Below are 13,787 nucleotides of genomic sequence, written 5' to 3'. Positions count from 1 at the left end.
GAGAATTCCCAGCGGAGGTTCCCTCTCAAATGCTAAACATGGAACTTGGACGACTACCGGTGTAGAAAGAACAGCTCACGCGCAGATAGAATGGAGGCTTTATTTTCTGCTCTGTAGCGTGACAGAGCAAAGCACGGTTACAAACAATCGGAGGTAGTACACAAGATTCTCCACTGAGCAATGTAATGTGCATAGAGAAGCACTACAGCCATCACGACTCCCATCAAATATGTCTCCGAAGCAGCGCTCCAAGCTTCCTGTCTGTAGTGCTGAGTTATACTGTTTTTTTGTGCCGTTTTATGCCTTTACTGGAATTATATAAGATATAAAAAAATAACCACAAATCTAACCACATCCAACCACAGGAATACACACTCATCATTTCTACATGATCCTATATACTGTATATGCTCCATATATTACTGATTAGTGACTCATGTAACCCAATTTTCTTTTTTTTGGCAAGAGCCATTTATGTATATAGTCATTTCATTGGATTACATAAGTGGATGTAAAACGTCAAATCAAGTTACAGATAAAAGTGGCGGGGGAGGGTTCTCTCCCTTCCATCCCCCACCCTTCAATTTAACTACCAGATTGAACAAACCTCTGATATTTCCGCTCCCTCTTTATTTCATCTGTTCCTCCGGCTAGCAGCTTCTCCGCGAGTTGGACGCCCGCAGCGCCAATCCGGCCAGCGTCCTCCAGGCGAAAGTGGAGAACTTGGACGGGCAGGTTCCTGCTCGGCTGATGTAGGTGGAGGCGATGCGGTGGAGGCGTTTCCCTCCGAAGGTGTTGTAGTGTCCCGGCAGGACCTGGTCGACCTGCGCCGGTGAGACGGATCTGTTAATCGGGGATCTCACGCGGTCTGTGAGGAGGTGGTAAAGGTCCCCAATTTGTCCCCTATATCTCTGTTGAATATCTACCTGTTCGCTGTCCACCAGCCCCACCAGACGCTCGCAGCTGCTGATGTAGTCGCTGACCTGGCTGTATGGCAGCCAGTCGATCATGGCCCCGTCGTACGCCACGTCTCCGCTGAACAGCAACTTGTTCTCGCGGTCGTGGAGGCAGATGCTGCCCCGGGAGTGACCCGGCATGTGGAGCACCGTGAGCTGCCTGTCCCCCAGGTTGATGACATCACCTCCAGAGAGAGAGAGAGAGAGAGATTTGGAAATAATTTGGAAACACAGAAATCAGTTTTGACATAATGGATAATAGATGGACCATCCGGACATCCACGAAGATTAAACGACTACAGTTTAGTCCATTAAATCACTGCAATATGCCCGTGGCTCGGATCGTGTTGGGTGGATTCAATTTGGATTTGGGTCCAGATATGAGCCAGATGGAGTGACGTGGAGCTGAAACGCACACTTGAAGCAATAAGAGACCCCGACTGCACTGCAGCAGCAACTCTGACACAGCAAAATCGCATATTGAGCGCCTACTGTCTGCAGAAATGAGTGGACAGGAATACCAAAAGGGGAGCAGGAAAATCTAAATCAAAAGTTATTTTAAACACAGCCTTGGTCTATTTCGGATTCCGTCTCATTTGTGTGCCTTCCAGATTTTGTACATTTAACTGCACCTTCTCCTCTGGTTCCCACGTGGCATCTGCAGGGAAGTTTAAGAAACCAGATGAGGGTTCAACAAACGAGACCACGGCTTCCATAACTGCTGTTTCATCACCAGGCCGGTGTGTGTGTGTGTGTGTGTGTGTGTGTGTGTGTGTGCGTGCGCGCATGCGCGCGCGCCATCAGCCAAGCCCACTGTGCTGCATCAATCTTCTTATGGGAAACCGATGAGGCTTGGTGTAGAAAGCATGAGGGCAGGGCGATCCATAAAATGCCATTTCTGGAAGTTTATTAACACTGGAACTATAGCCTTACATTTTTTACACAGCAAACTGGTTGGCAGAATTTTGGAGGAAATACTAATCTGGATCAGAGCTATCCCGGTGCTAAGCAAAGGAAATTTATATTTTCCACGCATCAAAATAAAATTACTTATTGCCGTTCCAGGTTTTTCCATCTTTCTTTTCAGTTAAACGTGTCTCACAATTATTTTCAGTAAAAGACAGAATAAAAAGTGAATAATATATTACAGAATATAACAATTATTAACACGGAGTGAAACCATCAATAGTCTCAATCAATATATCATTTGGCAATATATTTAAAAGAAACTGGAACTACATTTGTTACATTATTATTATATTATTATTTTCAATCTCAATCTCATTTCAACACCTCTTTCTGACTTTCTATTCTGACTTGCACTATTTGCTGCCATAACACCTGTAAATAAAGAATTATCTAATGTTGATATGTTGTAATACATTATCGATTAAAAATTACAATATTACAATACTATAATAGAATACAATTAGCAGGTATTGCTACATATATATCCATGTATTATGTGTTTTTAAATACAGTATTACATTTTTCAATATATGTCAATGTATGATCGTTTCACAGGGGGAGGCTATTGTATATATATCTTTTTTTCAATGATATTAATATTTTATTTCTTTATTTCTTTATTTGTTTGTACATTTTTGAGTTTGTTGCATGCTGCATATCTATCTACCTTCCTGGAGGATGTGCGTGGGCTGCACGGCCTTCACTTTGTAGTGCCTGGCCCTCCATCCGGGCGTGGGAGCCTGCACGATCTCCCGGTCGCTGAGCCAGGTGACCGTCTCGAAGTTGTCCCCGTTGGCCAACGCCTCCACCTCGGCGCTGTGGACCGCCACCTGCTGGAACTGGTGGAGGCCGCCGGAGTGGTCGAAGTGGGCGTGGGTGGCCACGGCCAGCAGCGGGTTCTTCTTGCGGGGGTCGTCCCCCAGCAGCCCGCGGGCGGCGATGTAGTCCGGCAGGCTCCGCAGGCCCAGGCCGGTGTCGATCAGCACGTCCTGGTGCGAGCCGCGCAGCAGCCACATGTTGGCCCGGTTCTCCGACTCGTAGAAGCGCTCCTGGAGCCAGAACAAGCCGTCTCCGAGGGCCTTGTGGGCGTACCAGTCCGCCGCAGACATCCCCGGCTCACGCACCTGTCGGGCGGCGACGGGTTCGGCTGCTTGGGTCCGTGGGGCGGCTCCGCTCTGCGGTTCGCTCGCAGCGAACGGGTCGTTTCGAATGACTCCGGAGCGGAGGGTCGAGCAGGGGAGCTGGTCGGTTCGTCGTGGCGGTCGGTTCGGCTGTTTCCCCGGGACTCGGCCCTCGACGAATGACTCGCTTGAAACCCCCCCCCCCCCCCCCAAACCGAGAACCATCTGAAAGAGTCGTTCGATTATCCGACTCTTTGTTCCTCCGGTGTGACGCACGGTGGGCGGTGAACGGGAGCCAGAAGAGCCGGTTCAGCTCAGGGTGGGGAGCAGAAGTGCCCCCTGGAGCCATTTCACTCCGTCACGGTTGTTGAGTTTGGCGGAAGGAATAAATAAATACAAAAAGAAATATATTTTTGTACATCCACATTTATTTAGTCCTCAGTAATTATTTGCGAGACGGCAATGAAAGATATTTCTCTTACTTTAAACGTTTTCCACACATTGTGTGGCATGTGAGTCACAGCACAATGATTCATCCATTCATTTTTGTGGTTCACATTTTGCATTTCTTTGCCAAAATCAATACTTTTGTGTTTTTATGCTCATTTAATCAAACGAATCACAATGGATCAATGGGGCAAAACTGTTTTTTTTGGGGGGGGGTCCCCGCCCCGAATCAACGGTTTTGGGCCCCTCTCGCTCGCCGTGCTTTACACCGACTGAATCAAACCCGCGGGTGACTCGTTCAGGACCGACTCTCGAAAAATGATCGAACCTCTCGCCACTACCGCCCCGATTGGACAAAGGCCGCGTGACGTAACCCACAAAGCCCGCCGTGATTGGCCCGTACGGGATCCGCCCACGGCCGACGAGGTAAGGAACGCGTTGACTTTAAAAGCCCCATCACTCCCCACATGGCGAGAGGGCAGCGGTGCGCGCTGCCGGCCGCCGTCAAGTGATAACTTTGTTTTTCCGCCTGGTTCAGCTCCTCGGCAGGTTGAGTGGCGCATTTATTTATTGCTTCATCAGGCAGAGATAAAGTGTTTGAAGTGCACATATGGACATGATATCATGACATAGGCCTCGCTTCAAGCACATGGGGAAAGTGGAAACCTGCTGATTCAGTGAGTTGTCCACTCTGGCCTCCTGCTTGTGACAGTGCAGAGAAGATCAGTTTTAAAAAATGTTTTAATCTTCTCTGTTGACCATCCTCTTCTTTATTGAAGCAAGCAAGATAGTCAAATGGAAAGTGTGACCTTATGTAGACTTTGCTGACTGTGCTATTTTTTTAATGACTCAAAAGTGGAGCTACTGATATTGAGATATTGTAGTAAAAGGTGACTGGAGTGACTCGAGTGTCTTCTCCAGCAGGTCCCTTCTGTCTTGCAGCCATGGCGGGTAAAGGTCGTGGTATCGCTGCCTTCAGCTTCAACGTCGAGGCCCTGGGCATCACAAGGGGTTGCATGCCAGAGGCCAGGGTGGGGCCAAAACCACTGTTCCCAGTAAGTACCAACACCACACATGTCCTGTGACTTATATGGAGGTAGAGGACATTTTACCATTTAACCAAAAAATACATAAATTCTGAGTTGGTTCTATATGTTATTTTTTTTATAGTTAGTCCCTAGGTGTGAGATAATTAAAACATAACAATAAATAAAAGGCTTAACGCTGGGATCAGACTCCACAAATTCAGCCCGGTTTTGATACGATTTTGTGGTTGGATCGGGCGTCTGGCCAGTTGGGTTGTGTAGGGCCCTGGCCTTGCACGGAGCGTCGGTGGGCATAGGGGGCCCAGCCGGCACACCATCCGGTCCTGATCGCAGGCCGGCCGCACCAGGCACGACCTGCGATCCATGTTATGCGCTTGCATTTTTTGCCTGCACATGTGGATGGGTAGTATGCACTTCAGAGCAGAGCCCTGAAGTGCATACTGGCCACAGCATAACCCAGCCCCCTCTGGGACTATGCTCCTCGAAGCCGGGCGTGGGTATTGCTCTGCAGGCTTCCGGCTTCTCTGGAGCCTGGGGGGTCTTCTGTGGCTGCAGGGCGGGGTGCTCGGGGCTTTTCTGCGTGGGGTGTAGGGTCTCTATACGGCTGCGGGCATCAGGGGTGGCTTCGAGGCCTTTTCCGCTGCTTGGAGTTCCGACGATATAATACCGACCTTATACTCCAGAACCAATTGGGACAAGTCCTGTACACTCAGCGGTGGACACTTCACATGCACACACACAAACACACACACAGTTCCAGTGCGCGTCTGTATCCAGCGTTGGGTCCGAATATGAACGTTGGGAATGACAAACGGGCGTCTTTACCCCGTGTAGTGACATAATCGAAGAACAACGATGTGGCATCTGTTTGTATTTTCCTGCAGCGTTTGACAACCCCTATGATGTGTTCCTTGAGTTGACTGATAGCATGACAGAGTGCTCTCTGGTGCACATACACTGATCAGCCACAACATTAAAACCACAGGCCTAATATTGTGTAGGTCCCCTTGTGCCGCCAAAACCGCTCTGAGCCGTCGAGGCATGGACTCCACAAGACCTCTGAAGGTGTCCTGTGGTATCTGGCACTAAGAAGTTAGCAACAGATCCTTTAAGTCCTGGAAGTTGAGAGGTGGGGCCTCCATGGATCGGGCTTCTTGTTCCAGCACATCCCACAGATGCTCCAACGGATTGAGATCTGGGGAATTCGGAAGCCAAGTCAACACCTTGAACTCTTTGTCATGTTCCTCAAACCATTCCTGAACAAGTTCTGCAGTGTGGGAGGGCACATTAGGTGGTGGTAGGTGGTACGTGTCAAAGTAACATCCACATGAATGTCGGGAGCCAAGGTTTTCCAGCAGAACATTGCCCAGAGCATCACTCTGCCTCCGCTGGCTTGCCTTCTTCCCATAGTGCATCCTGGTGCCATCTGTTCCCCAGGTTAACGACGCGCTAGCCCCCAGCCCTCCGCATGATGTAGAAGAACACGTGATTCGTCAGACCATCACTCAGATCCTTACGCTTGCACATTTTTCCTGCTTCTAAGACATCCACTTCAAGAACTGTTCACTTGGCGCCCAAGATATTCCACCCCTTGACAGGTGCCATTGTAACGAGATGATCAATGTTATTAATTTTACCGGTCAGTGGTTTTAGTTTTGTGGCTGATTTGTATTTGTGAACACGGCGAAGAGAAAGAGGTATGCTGCTGTGAGGCGGAAAAACAAGAAATGAGCAAAGGTTCGTCGGCGCGTGGGGACTCCTCCTGCTCCGGGCGTGTCCGGGGACGGGGGACTCTGTCCCAGCTCCGTCAGCGGAGGGAACAGAATTCGTCCGGGAGGGACGGGGAGGTGGAAACCGAAGCGCTGGTTTCTGAGAGCCAGCAAAAAGAACGTGCGTATGTTCGTTGTCGACACAGATCACAGATTGTCCAAACTGTCAGATCTACGCCCCCCCCCATTTAAAAATAAATAAAAAAATAATAACATTTAGATGTATTTAATTCTGACTTTAACTAAACAAAAAAAACAAAAAAACCCTGGGCTTCCCGTGCCGCGTCACGCATGTCAACCTAATGAATGCATGGGCCCGCCCTGCTGACGACCTATGACCTTTCACGCAAGGTGGTGAAAGGCAGCCTACGATGATTGGTTGGGGTCATACTTGTGGTGTTTGACAGTCTCCCAGCCAAGACACTGCAAGAACTGATGGCACCATGATGTCCTTATCTGACATGGTGACGATCATGAAAGTCAAAAATATTGTGCAGTCTGATCCAGGCATCAAGTGGACACAGACTGGTGGCGTGGTGGGTCAGTGGCAAGCATCCTTTTTTACATTTATGGCTTTGGATTTGTTGTCCAAGAAAGGACAGGCGTGTTATGCCTCACGCTCCTGCCAGTGCCCTTGACCAAGGCATCAACTCTGTATCTGGAGTTGGTCCCCGGGGGGGCCACGCTGCGGCTACCCACCGCACCTAAAACAGTACAGGAAGGGTGACACGCAGAGACACATTTCAATAAGTGGTTATTATCTTCCTCCTCTCACTGACTGACATGGGTTTACGCAGCATCATGATCGACATTTAGGACAATTTGAACACATGAAGACCAGGTGTGCACAAGTGTTAACGCAGAATCTTAAATGGCTTGTATGAATTGTACAATCAGTTAACACACTTAAACAATAAAACCTTAGTATTTCTCTTTTTAAAAACAAGATTTATATTGTGCTCATTAATGGCTGATCATTTACAATTTTTAATACCATGTGGACTACGCCAGATGTTTCTCATTCCAACCCTCCTTCCCAAGGATACAGAGTTCAAGCCGGTGCCGCTGAAGGAGGACGAGGGGGAGAACTACATGCTGGCGCTGAAACAGGAGATGAGGGGCGTGATGCAGCGGCTGCCCCACAACATCAAACCGCTGTCTGCCAAAGCAGGTGCATTAGAAAAATCGAATACTGTCCAAGACAGTAATGCAGCACTCAGGAGCCGGGGCATTTAATTAGGGTGATTACATCTACAGATGGAGGGGGGGGGGGGGGAGAGAAGGGTTTATGGCAGGCTATCGAGTTTAAGATACCGTCTGATCTGGCCCCGGACCGCACCTTCAGAGCTGTTTTTACCGAGCGTGAGCAAGTCGTGTGAATCCATTCCGAGTGGTGGGAAAGAAAAGTATACAGTGTGTATATATAAAGCCCATTTGCTCAAACGTGTTGAAATATGAATTCAGTCATTCATTCTACTTTTATTTTAGACTAAACTGTTGTACAATGTTCTTTTGCCCAACCATTTTAATTAAAAATAATAATAATTTGAATGCACATGATATTGAAATGCTACGAACTACTGTGGATGGGAAATAAGTTCTTCAAGCAAACGATACTGCCCCTAGTTGTGGTTTTGTTTGAAACACTGAGTGTCATGTGAAGTTTTGCAGTCAGTGTGCAGTTATGTGAATGCAATGAAATAACCCTGTTGTTTACACACCAAATAATCAGAGGTTGAGAGGTACAAGGAGATATACCTGAAGAAAGGCCAGTTGGCAGATGGGGGATGGACTCCAGGTACTACACTGGTTAATGACTGCAGCAATATGATTAATTATGTAAAAAAAAAAAAAAAAAAAGGTGACTGTATGAATAAAAAAAAGTGACATTTCAGACTGGAGCCTCTTCCCCAGAGAACTGAGGCCCCAAAGTAAAAGGCCAGGTGCTAAACCAGGTAGGTCCATTTATTCCCTTTAAAATTAAATATTAAAGCATTGACAACGTGAATAAGTGTGCCTTCCCTACAGCTGCAAAGAAGAAGAAGAACGTGAAGCTACAAAAAAAAGACGCAGAGGATGTGCTGACTAAATTGAATGCAAGTCTACTTTATTTTTTATTGTTAAGGTCACTTAAAAGCATACGCTAACTGTGAGCCTTGAGGTTTGTGGACCTGGACATTTTGTCGGGTCTTTGAGTGTAAAGTAGCACACAATGCCGCTATTTCCAATAACCCAAGTCAATTCACCAGGAACTAGAAAAGAAGGACGCCGGAGATCAAGAAAAGTCAGACGACGAGAAGGAGAAGGATAAGAAGAAAAAAGTGGGCGAGGAGGAAGAGGAGGACATTGAAGAGGAAGAGTACGACGAGGAGGATGTGGAAGAGGTAAAAGAAAAATTGAAATTTTCAAGGGTGCCTTGAAGCAGTTTGTAACAGGAGTGCTAGAACAAACAATATTAGTGACGCATATTCCTGTTTTCCCCTCCAGGAGAACGATTACATCGACAGCTATTTCGACAACGGCGAAGAGTTTGGTGCACTAAGTGACGACAATATAGACGGTGAAGCGACGTACTGAGGCTGCTGCGTGACCATCTCCTCCTCCGCTCCAGTCAGACAGCTGCATATTTATTTATTTGGTTGTTCTGTTCCTAGATATTGTAGACAGGTTGCCAGTGCCGTGTCAAAGTGGCACCCGATTCTTATTTTATGTGCGCGAGTACGACGTGGAAGTGTAAATAACGCTAACCAGGAGACGCATCGATAATTTATTCAAAATAGATTTATTTATTTTCCAGCCTGAAAATGGTTCCACAGGATGAAAGGCACATACTGTCAATAACTTCCCCCCACAAAATATTAAATGTTCCTCGTTATGAAAACTGATTGAATCTCTAATAAAAGGTGTAACTTGAAGTGGGAATACTGTGCATTTGCCCTTTAGTCACAGGGGACTGTTGGGTTTCTATCACTGCAGTGGAAATATTCAAGAAAACTGACATCATTAAAACAATATCTTCCAATACTGATAGTATAAGTTCATGACAAACTCAATAGCTTTCAAATAAATTAGTGTTTAACTATAGTCTCACAATGGCAGCATAAAGGAGTTCCCGACGACAACAAAATGATACATCTTTATTTCTTTAAAAAAAAAAAACAAAAAAAAAACGCCTATTTAAAGGAAAAATGTGGTTGGGACGACTGTTCCATCTTTAAAAACTAGGTCTTTTATCTGGTCCGAACCATATTTTAAAAAAATATTCTGTTCCCTCTGTAAAGTGACTACTAGTCAGACGGCTCGCATCGTTGACTAAACTCAAACACAGGATCCTCGCCGGGTCTTCTGACTCGCTGATAGCGTCGAACGTCTCCATCCCCTGCTATGTGTTGTGCTGGTCGTCGCGGCGATCTCGGACTTTAACCTCCTCGGGCCCCCGTGGATCTCCAATACCTGTTTCGTGTTTCACATTGTCTTCGTGTCCAGCGGCCGCGTGGGAATCCTCTCCTTGGGGAAGGTGGAGCTTGTCGGGCTTGGCTCGTCCCTGAGGCGGGTCGGGGTTAGCTGGTGTAGGAACGCCGTGATGGCTGACGTCCGCTTTCACCAGCACCTCGTAGTACAAGAGGTAAAACACGGGCGTGACGATGCCCACTACCAGCATGATGGCCACGGCGGTGGACCACCTCATTCCCCAGTCCGCCCCGTAGTAGGGGTCTTTCCTGGGGACGGGTTTGTACTCCACCTCCCCGAGCAGCGGCTGCTGCGGCAGCGTCAGCGAGGACACCACCTCGTTCAGGCTGCTGCGCGACGGCGCCGTGGATTTGACGAGCAGCTCGATGTCCTTGTCCTTCTCCAGAAGGAAGCCCTCCACGCTGTCCGTGGAGGCGGAGGAGTCCGTGGAAGACTCGGAGGGGAGGGAGGTTGAGGGGGAGATCTGGGCCAGGCGTCGGGCGGCCGAGGGGGAGGCGGATTTGAGGTGTGCGGTGCTGTGGGTCTCCGTGAGGACGCTGAAGCGCCGAACCGGGATCTTGACGGTGCGCAGGGCGAAGAAGTCCTGCTCCGTCAGGAGGTTGTTGGCCCGCTTGACGTCTGCCACCTAGGAATCGCATCGAAGAAAGGATCGGTTAACTGAAACGCCAATTTACGAAAGCTTTCATGAAAGTTTGATTCAGAGTTGGGAGAGCTGCAGTGTGATGGAGAGAGCACCTTTGACCAGAATGTCCACTTATTCCACAGATGTGCCGGTGAAAGTGGGAAATAAACCCGACAATCACTGATGGAATGTCCTCTAGTGCAGAGGTTCCCAACCATCCACTCGTGGACCACGCCGGGCATTTGCCACCGGACCGTGAGAACGCGGGCGGGATTTTTTTCAGGAGCCATCTGCTCTGCTCGAATAAATTAAATACATCTAGAGTTTTTATTTGCTTTGTTTGGAGAAAAGATCGCTCTGATCGGAGCTGCAGAACCGTGCGTAACGCCACCCCCAATACATTTGAGTATTAAGAATAATAAAGCCTATAATTGAATAGGATTATAGAGAAATATCTGCAGGCCTACCTGGCACCAGCGGATCTCGACCACTCCAATATGGAAGACGCACAAACATAAGAGTTGACACAAACGTGAAAGTAGTGTATTAAGTAACTTATTGTTTATTATTCTAAAGTATAGTTTTGCCAAAGCTCTTAACTTTTCAGGTGTATTAAATATTTTCATATTTTTGTTATTTATAATTGTTATTATTCTAATAAAAGTTACTTATTGAGAAACAAGTGTTTTTCTTTAAAGCTCAAGACTCAAGAGTCTAATAATGTCGCCAGTGCTGGAAAAAAAAGGTTTAAATCGAGAATCGAATCGTAGATTTGGAGAATCGTGAAAGCCCTAATGTCAAACAGTCAGCGATTAAAAATGCTGGGGTATTCTGCTCATCAGATGTCTCTTCAGGCGCTACCTGCTATGAACTACACTAAGGCATATTGAAAATGGCCATACTTAGAATGCACATTTTTAAAGGATAGGTTCTCCATTCAATTTCTCAACCCAGGTTGCCATTATTTGCAACTTCACAGCACAACCTCACTTTACTATTGAGAAACCCACATATGGTCACACGAGTGTATTTTTAACAAGTTTTAAATAAGAGTAATATCACATTTTATTTAAAACAAATTTTTGTAATTGCCAAGGTACATCCGAAGCATAGGAAGTGATGCAACTTCCCATTTCTAGTTTCGTATGTTGGTGTGGACGTTGCCAAAAGAGCTTGCGACTATTTTTTCTGACTGAAATACCTGCCCCATAGGTCTGCATTCAAGCACAGTGATGATCTGCAGCAGAGCAGTCTCCCCAATAGTAAAGCATTGGGCCAGGTTGTGCTATGAAGAGTTACTTGAATGCTGGCTCCCATCACTTTTAACACCTGGGTTGAGAAATGCGGAACCTATATTTTAAGCTTTTAACCAACATGATAACCAAATTAATCCAGAATAAAAGTAAAGCCGTCCACTTCAAGCAGTTGATGCAAGTCTGAAGCATGACTTTAACAACTGTCTCGCCTGTCACAGTCCGATTTATTTCCCTTACAAGGAACTGACAGGTCCAACACTTGAGCAACAATCAAGGCATTGTAACGTACCACATGTAGTTAACATGGTTAGAGAGTCCACTATAACACACAATGCTACTAGTGGTTTGAGAGCGAGAGCCAAGACCTACCGAGCAGTGGTACTGCAGGGCGATGCTGTTCAGGGTGTCCCCTTCTTGGATATCTCGAGCCAAGTAGACGATATCATCCATCTTCTCCCTGGAGGTGCTCCTTCGCAGCCGCTCCCGTCCGCGCGGCCGCAGCTCGTAGCACTCGCCGTCTTCTTCCGACAGGTCGTTCTCTGAGCCGTTGTTTCCAAACAGGTAGGCATGTCCGCCGTTGGCTGGCTGCACCGTGGTGGCCAACTGGAAGCCATAGTGCTGGCTTCTACTGGCCATCGTTTCTTCTCTCTGGGAGGTGGAGCAAAGAAAAGCTTAGTAGTAGTTTAGTACAGCCCTGGCCTTTGGGGAGGAGGCCTTGGGTGCGTTTATAAGGACATCTACCCTGGAGAGCTTGGGCTGCAAAAATAATCATATAATATATGATTCTTTGTGCAGCTCTAGCTCTAACGCTCTTCGCAATGTTGATATTGGCCTCCACAACTATTGATCGTGGCCGGGGACGTTTTTTTTCTTTTCTATTGCGCCCGCTATTTGAGCCGTCTTAGCGTCCGATTTACAAAAGATATTGCGACAATGATATGGCAGCGCACACACACCCATAACGTTTTGCTGCGGAGTGCAATTCACCCTTGTTTTGCATCTCATCGCAATTATCCACGTGGCAAAGTAAATAATCGGTGCCTGTGCGCCAGCAGGACACAGCTGCAGGCTCCGTGGAGCGCACAGCGTAAATGTGTATGCTCTCCATTTTTTACATTTTACTTCTGCTCTACACTTGCCTTAGGAATTATCGGTCTTTTTTTATTTATAGGTTGATATACAAAATGCAATAAAAGAATTGTGTTCCCCAAAATGTATGAATAATCAATAATCACGATCAGATAATTGAGCAAAATAATCCTGATTATCATTTTAGACATAATAATGCAGACCTAGTTAAAGCTAAAAATCAATGTTGAAAAAGACAAATATACAAAGTTCGTTGTATCACATAACTGTAGATACTGCAAGAAAACAACCTGTTGACCCCTTTTATTTAAATGGGACTTTGCAGTGAATTTGATAAGACGCCAGGAGAACACTGCGACTCCACTACCAGCAAAGGCCAAGAAGTGAACCAATTACTTATCACCTCCTTATAAGGATAAACAAACCTTAATGTTGTAGTTTATTTGGGATTGTTAATTACTGTTTGGTTAAGAAACTTTATTTGCCATGAGGTCATACCTCATTCAGACGTATTTGCTGATTGAATGATGAGCCTTTCAGTTCAGTGAACCAATGGTCTCTTTCGGTCTCATTCAATGTCCATTACATTAAGTCCAAAGCGACGTACAATAAGTACATTTGTCATTAACTGAACCAACTGTAAATCACTGTCTTCATGAGCAAAGCCATTGATAAGAACAAGTAACGTTGGTTAATTCAAAGGTATTTTCTGTTGGTTTTTTTTGTGTTTAATAGCTACCAGTGATTGGCCTGAAGCGATGTCCCTCTCAGCAGCACTCGGTATTGCTCAACTCCTGAGAAACTGAACAAGAGCCATTCCCTAATTTACTGGAGGTATTTAGACGCAAGAATAAATCGCCACCTAATCATTGCACAAAATCTTGGGAAAGGTATTGTCAAAGAAAACTGCACAAATACTAAAAGTTAATTTAAAAAAGATATACACATACAGGGGAAGAGATTATTTTGAGCCTGCATCTCAAAAACATGCATTACAGCACAGAATTATATTTAGACTAAAAAGGTGACACGTTATGATGC

At 46.3% G+C, this 13,787-nt stretch overlaps 3 protein-coding genes across 3 annotated transcripts in view; 1 reads left to right on the top strand and 2 right to left on the bottom strand.

Annotated features, from left to right (window-relative positions):
• Positions 1-86: 86 nt before the first annotated feature.
• On the bottom strand, positions 87-3,106 carry mblac2 (metallo-beta-lactamase domain containing 2). Its single transcript, XM_080004675.1, has 3 exons — positions 2,593-3,106; positions 927-1,141; positions 87-824 (listed from the first exon to the last, which is right to left on the bottom strand). Exons 1-3 carry the CDS (start codon positions 3,032-3,034, stop codon positions 651-653), a joined length of 831 nt encoding a protein of 276 aa, XP_079860801.1. The 5' UTR covers positions 3,035-3,106; the 3' UTR covers positions 87-650.
• Positions 3,107-4,034: 928 nt separating this feature from the next.
• On the top strand, positions 4,035-8,914 carry polr3g (polymerase (RNA) III (DNA directed) polypeptide G). Its single transcript, XM_080004091.1, has 8 exons — positions 4,035-4,170; positions 4,418-4,548; positions 7,350-7,479; positions 8,041-8,106; positions 8,204-8,263; positions 8,337-8,404; positions 8,558-8,692; positions 8,796-8,914. Exons 2-8 carry the CDS (start codon positions 4,438-4,440, stop codon positions 8,883-8,885), a joined length of 660 nt encoding a protein of 219 aa, XP_079860217.1. The 5' UTR covers positions 4,035-4,170; positions 4,418-4,437; the 3' UTR covers positions 8,886-8,914.
• Positions 8,915-9,679: 765 nt separating this feature from the next.
• lysmd3 (LysM, putative peptidoglycan-binding, domain containing 3) overlaps positions 9,680-13,787 on the bottom strand; it is a 5,282-nt gene continuing 1,174 nt past the window's right edge. Inside the window, exons 2-3 of the mRNA XM_080004090.1 lie at positions 12,027-12,305; positions 9,680-10,404 (exon numbers count right to left, since the gene is read on the bottom strand). Of these exons, the coding sequence (XP_079860216.1) occupies positions 9,691-10,404; positions 12,027-12,293 (981 nt within the window). The 5' untranslated portion in view covers positions 12,294-12,305 and the 3' untranslated portion in view covers positions 9,680-9,690. The remainder of the gene's footprint in view (positions 10,405-12,026; positions 12,306-13,787) is intronic.

This window comes from Zeus faber (genome assembly GCF_960531495.2).
Source record: "Zeus faber genome assembly, chromosome: 7".
Classification (NCBI taxonomy): Eukaryota; Metazoa; Chordata; class Actinopteri; order Zeiformes; family Zeidae; genus Zeus; species Zeus faber.
This window is presented reverse-complemented; position numbering and strand designations above follow the sequence as displayed.

Coding starts and splice junctions, on each gene's coding strand:
- polr3g (XM_080004091.1), top strand. CDS start 4,438: ATGGCGGGTAAAGGTCGTGGTATCGCTGCCTTCAGCTTCAACGTCGAG. Junction 4,549..7,349: donor GGCCAAAACCACTGTTCCCA/GTAAGTACCAAC, acceptor CTCCTTCCCAAG/GATACAGAGTTCAAGCCGGT. Junction 8,264..8,336: donor AAGGCCAGGTGCTAAACCAG/GTAGGTCCATTT, acceptor CCTTCCCTACAG/CTGCAAAGAAGAAGAAGAAC.
- mblac2 (XM_080004675.1), bottom strand. CDS start 3,034: ATGTCTGCGGCGGACTGGTACGCCCACAAGGCCCTCGGAGACGGCTTG. Junction 1,142..2,592: donor CACGCACATCCTCCAGGAAG/GTAGATAGATAT, acceptor CTCTCTCTGGAG/GTGATGTCATCAACCTGGGG. Junction 825..926: donor GGCTGGTGGACAGCGAACAG/GTAGATATTCAA, acceptor TCACCGGCGCAG/GTCGACCAGGTCCTGCCGGG.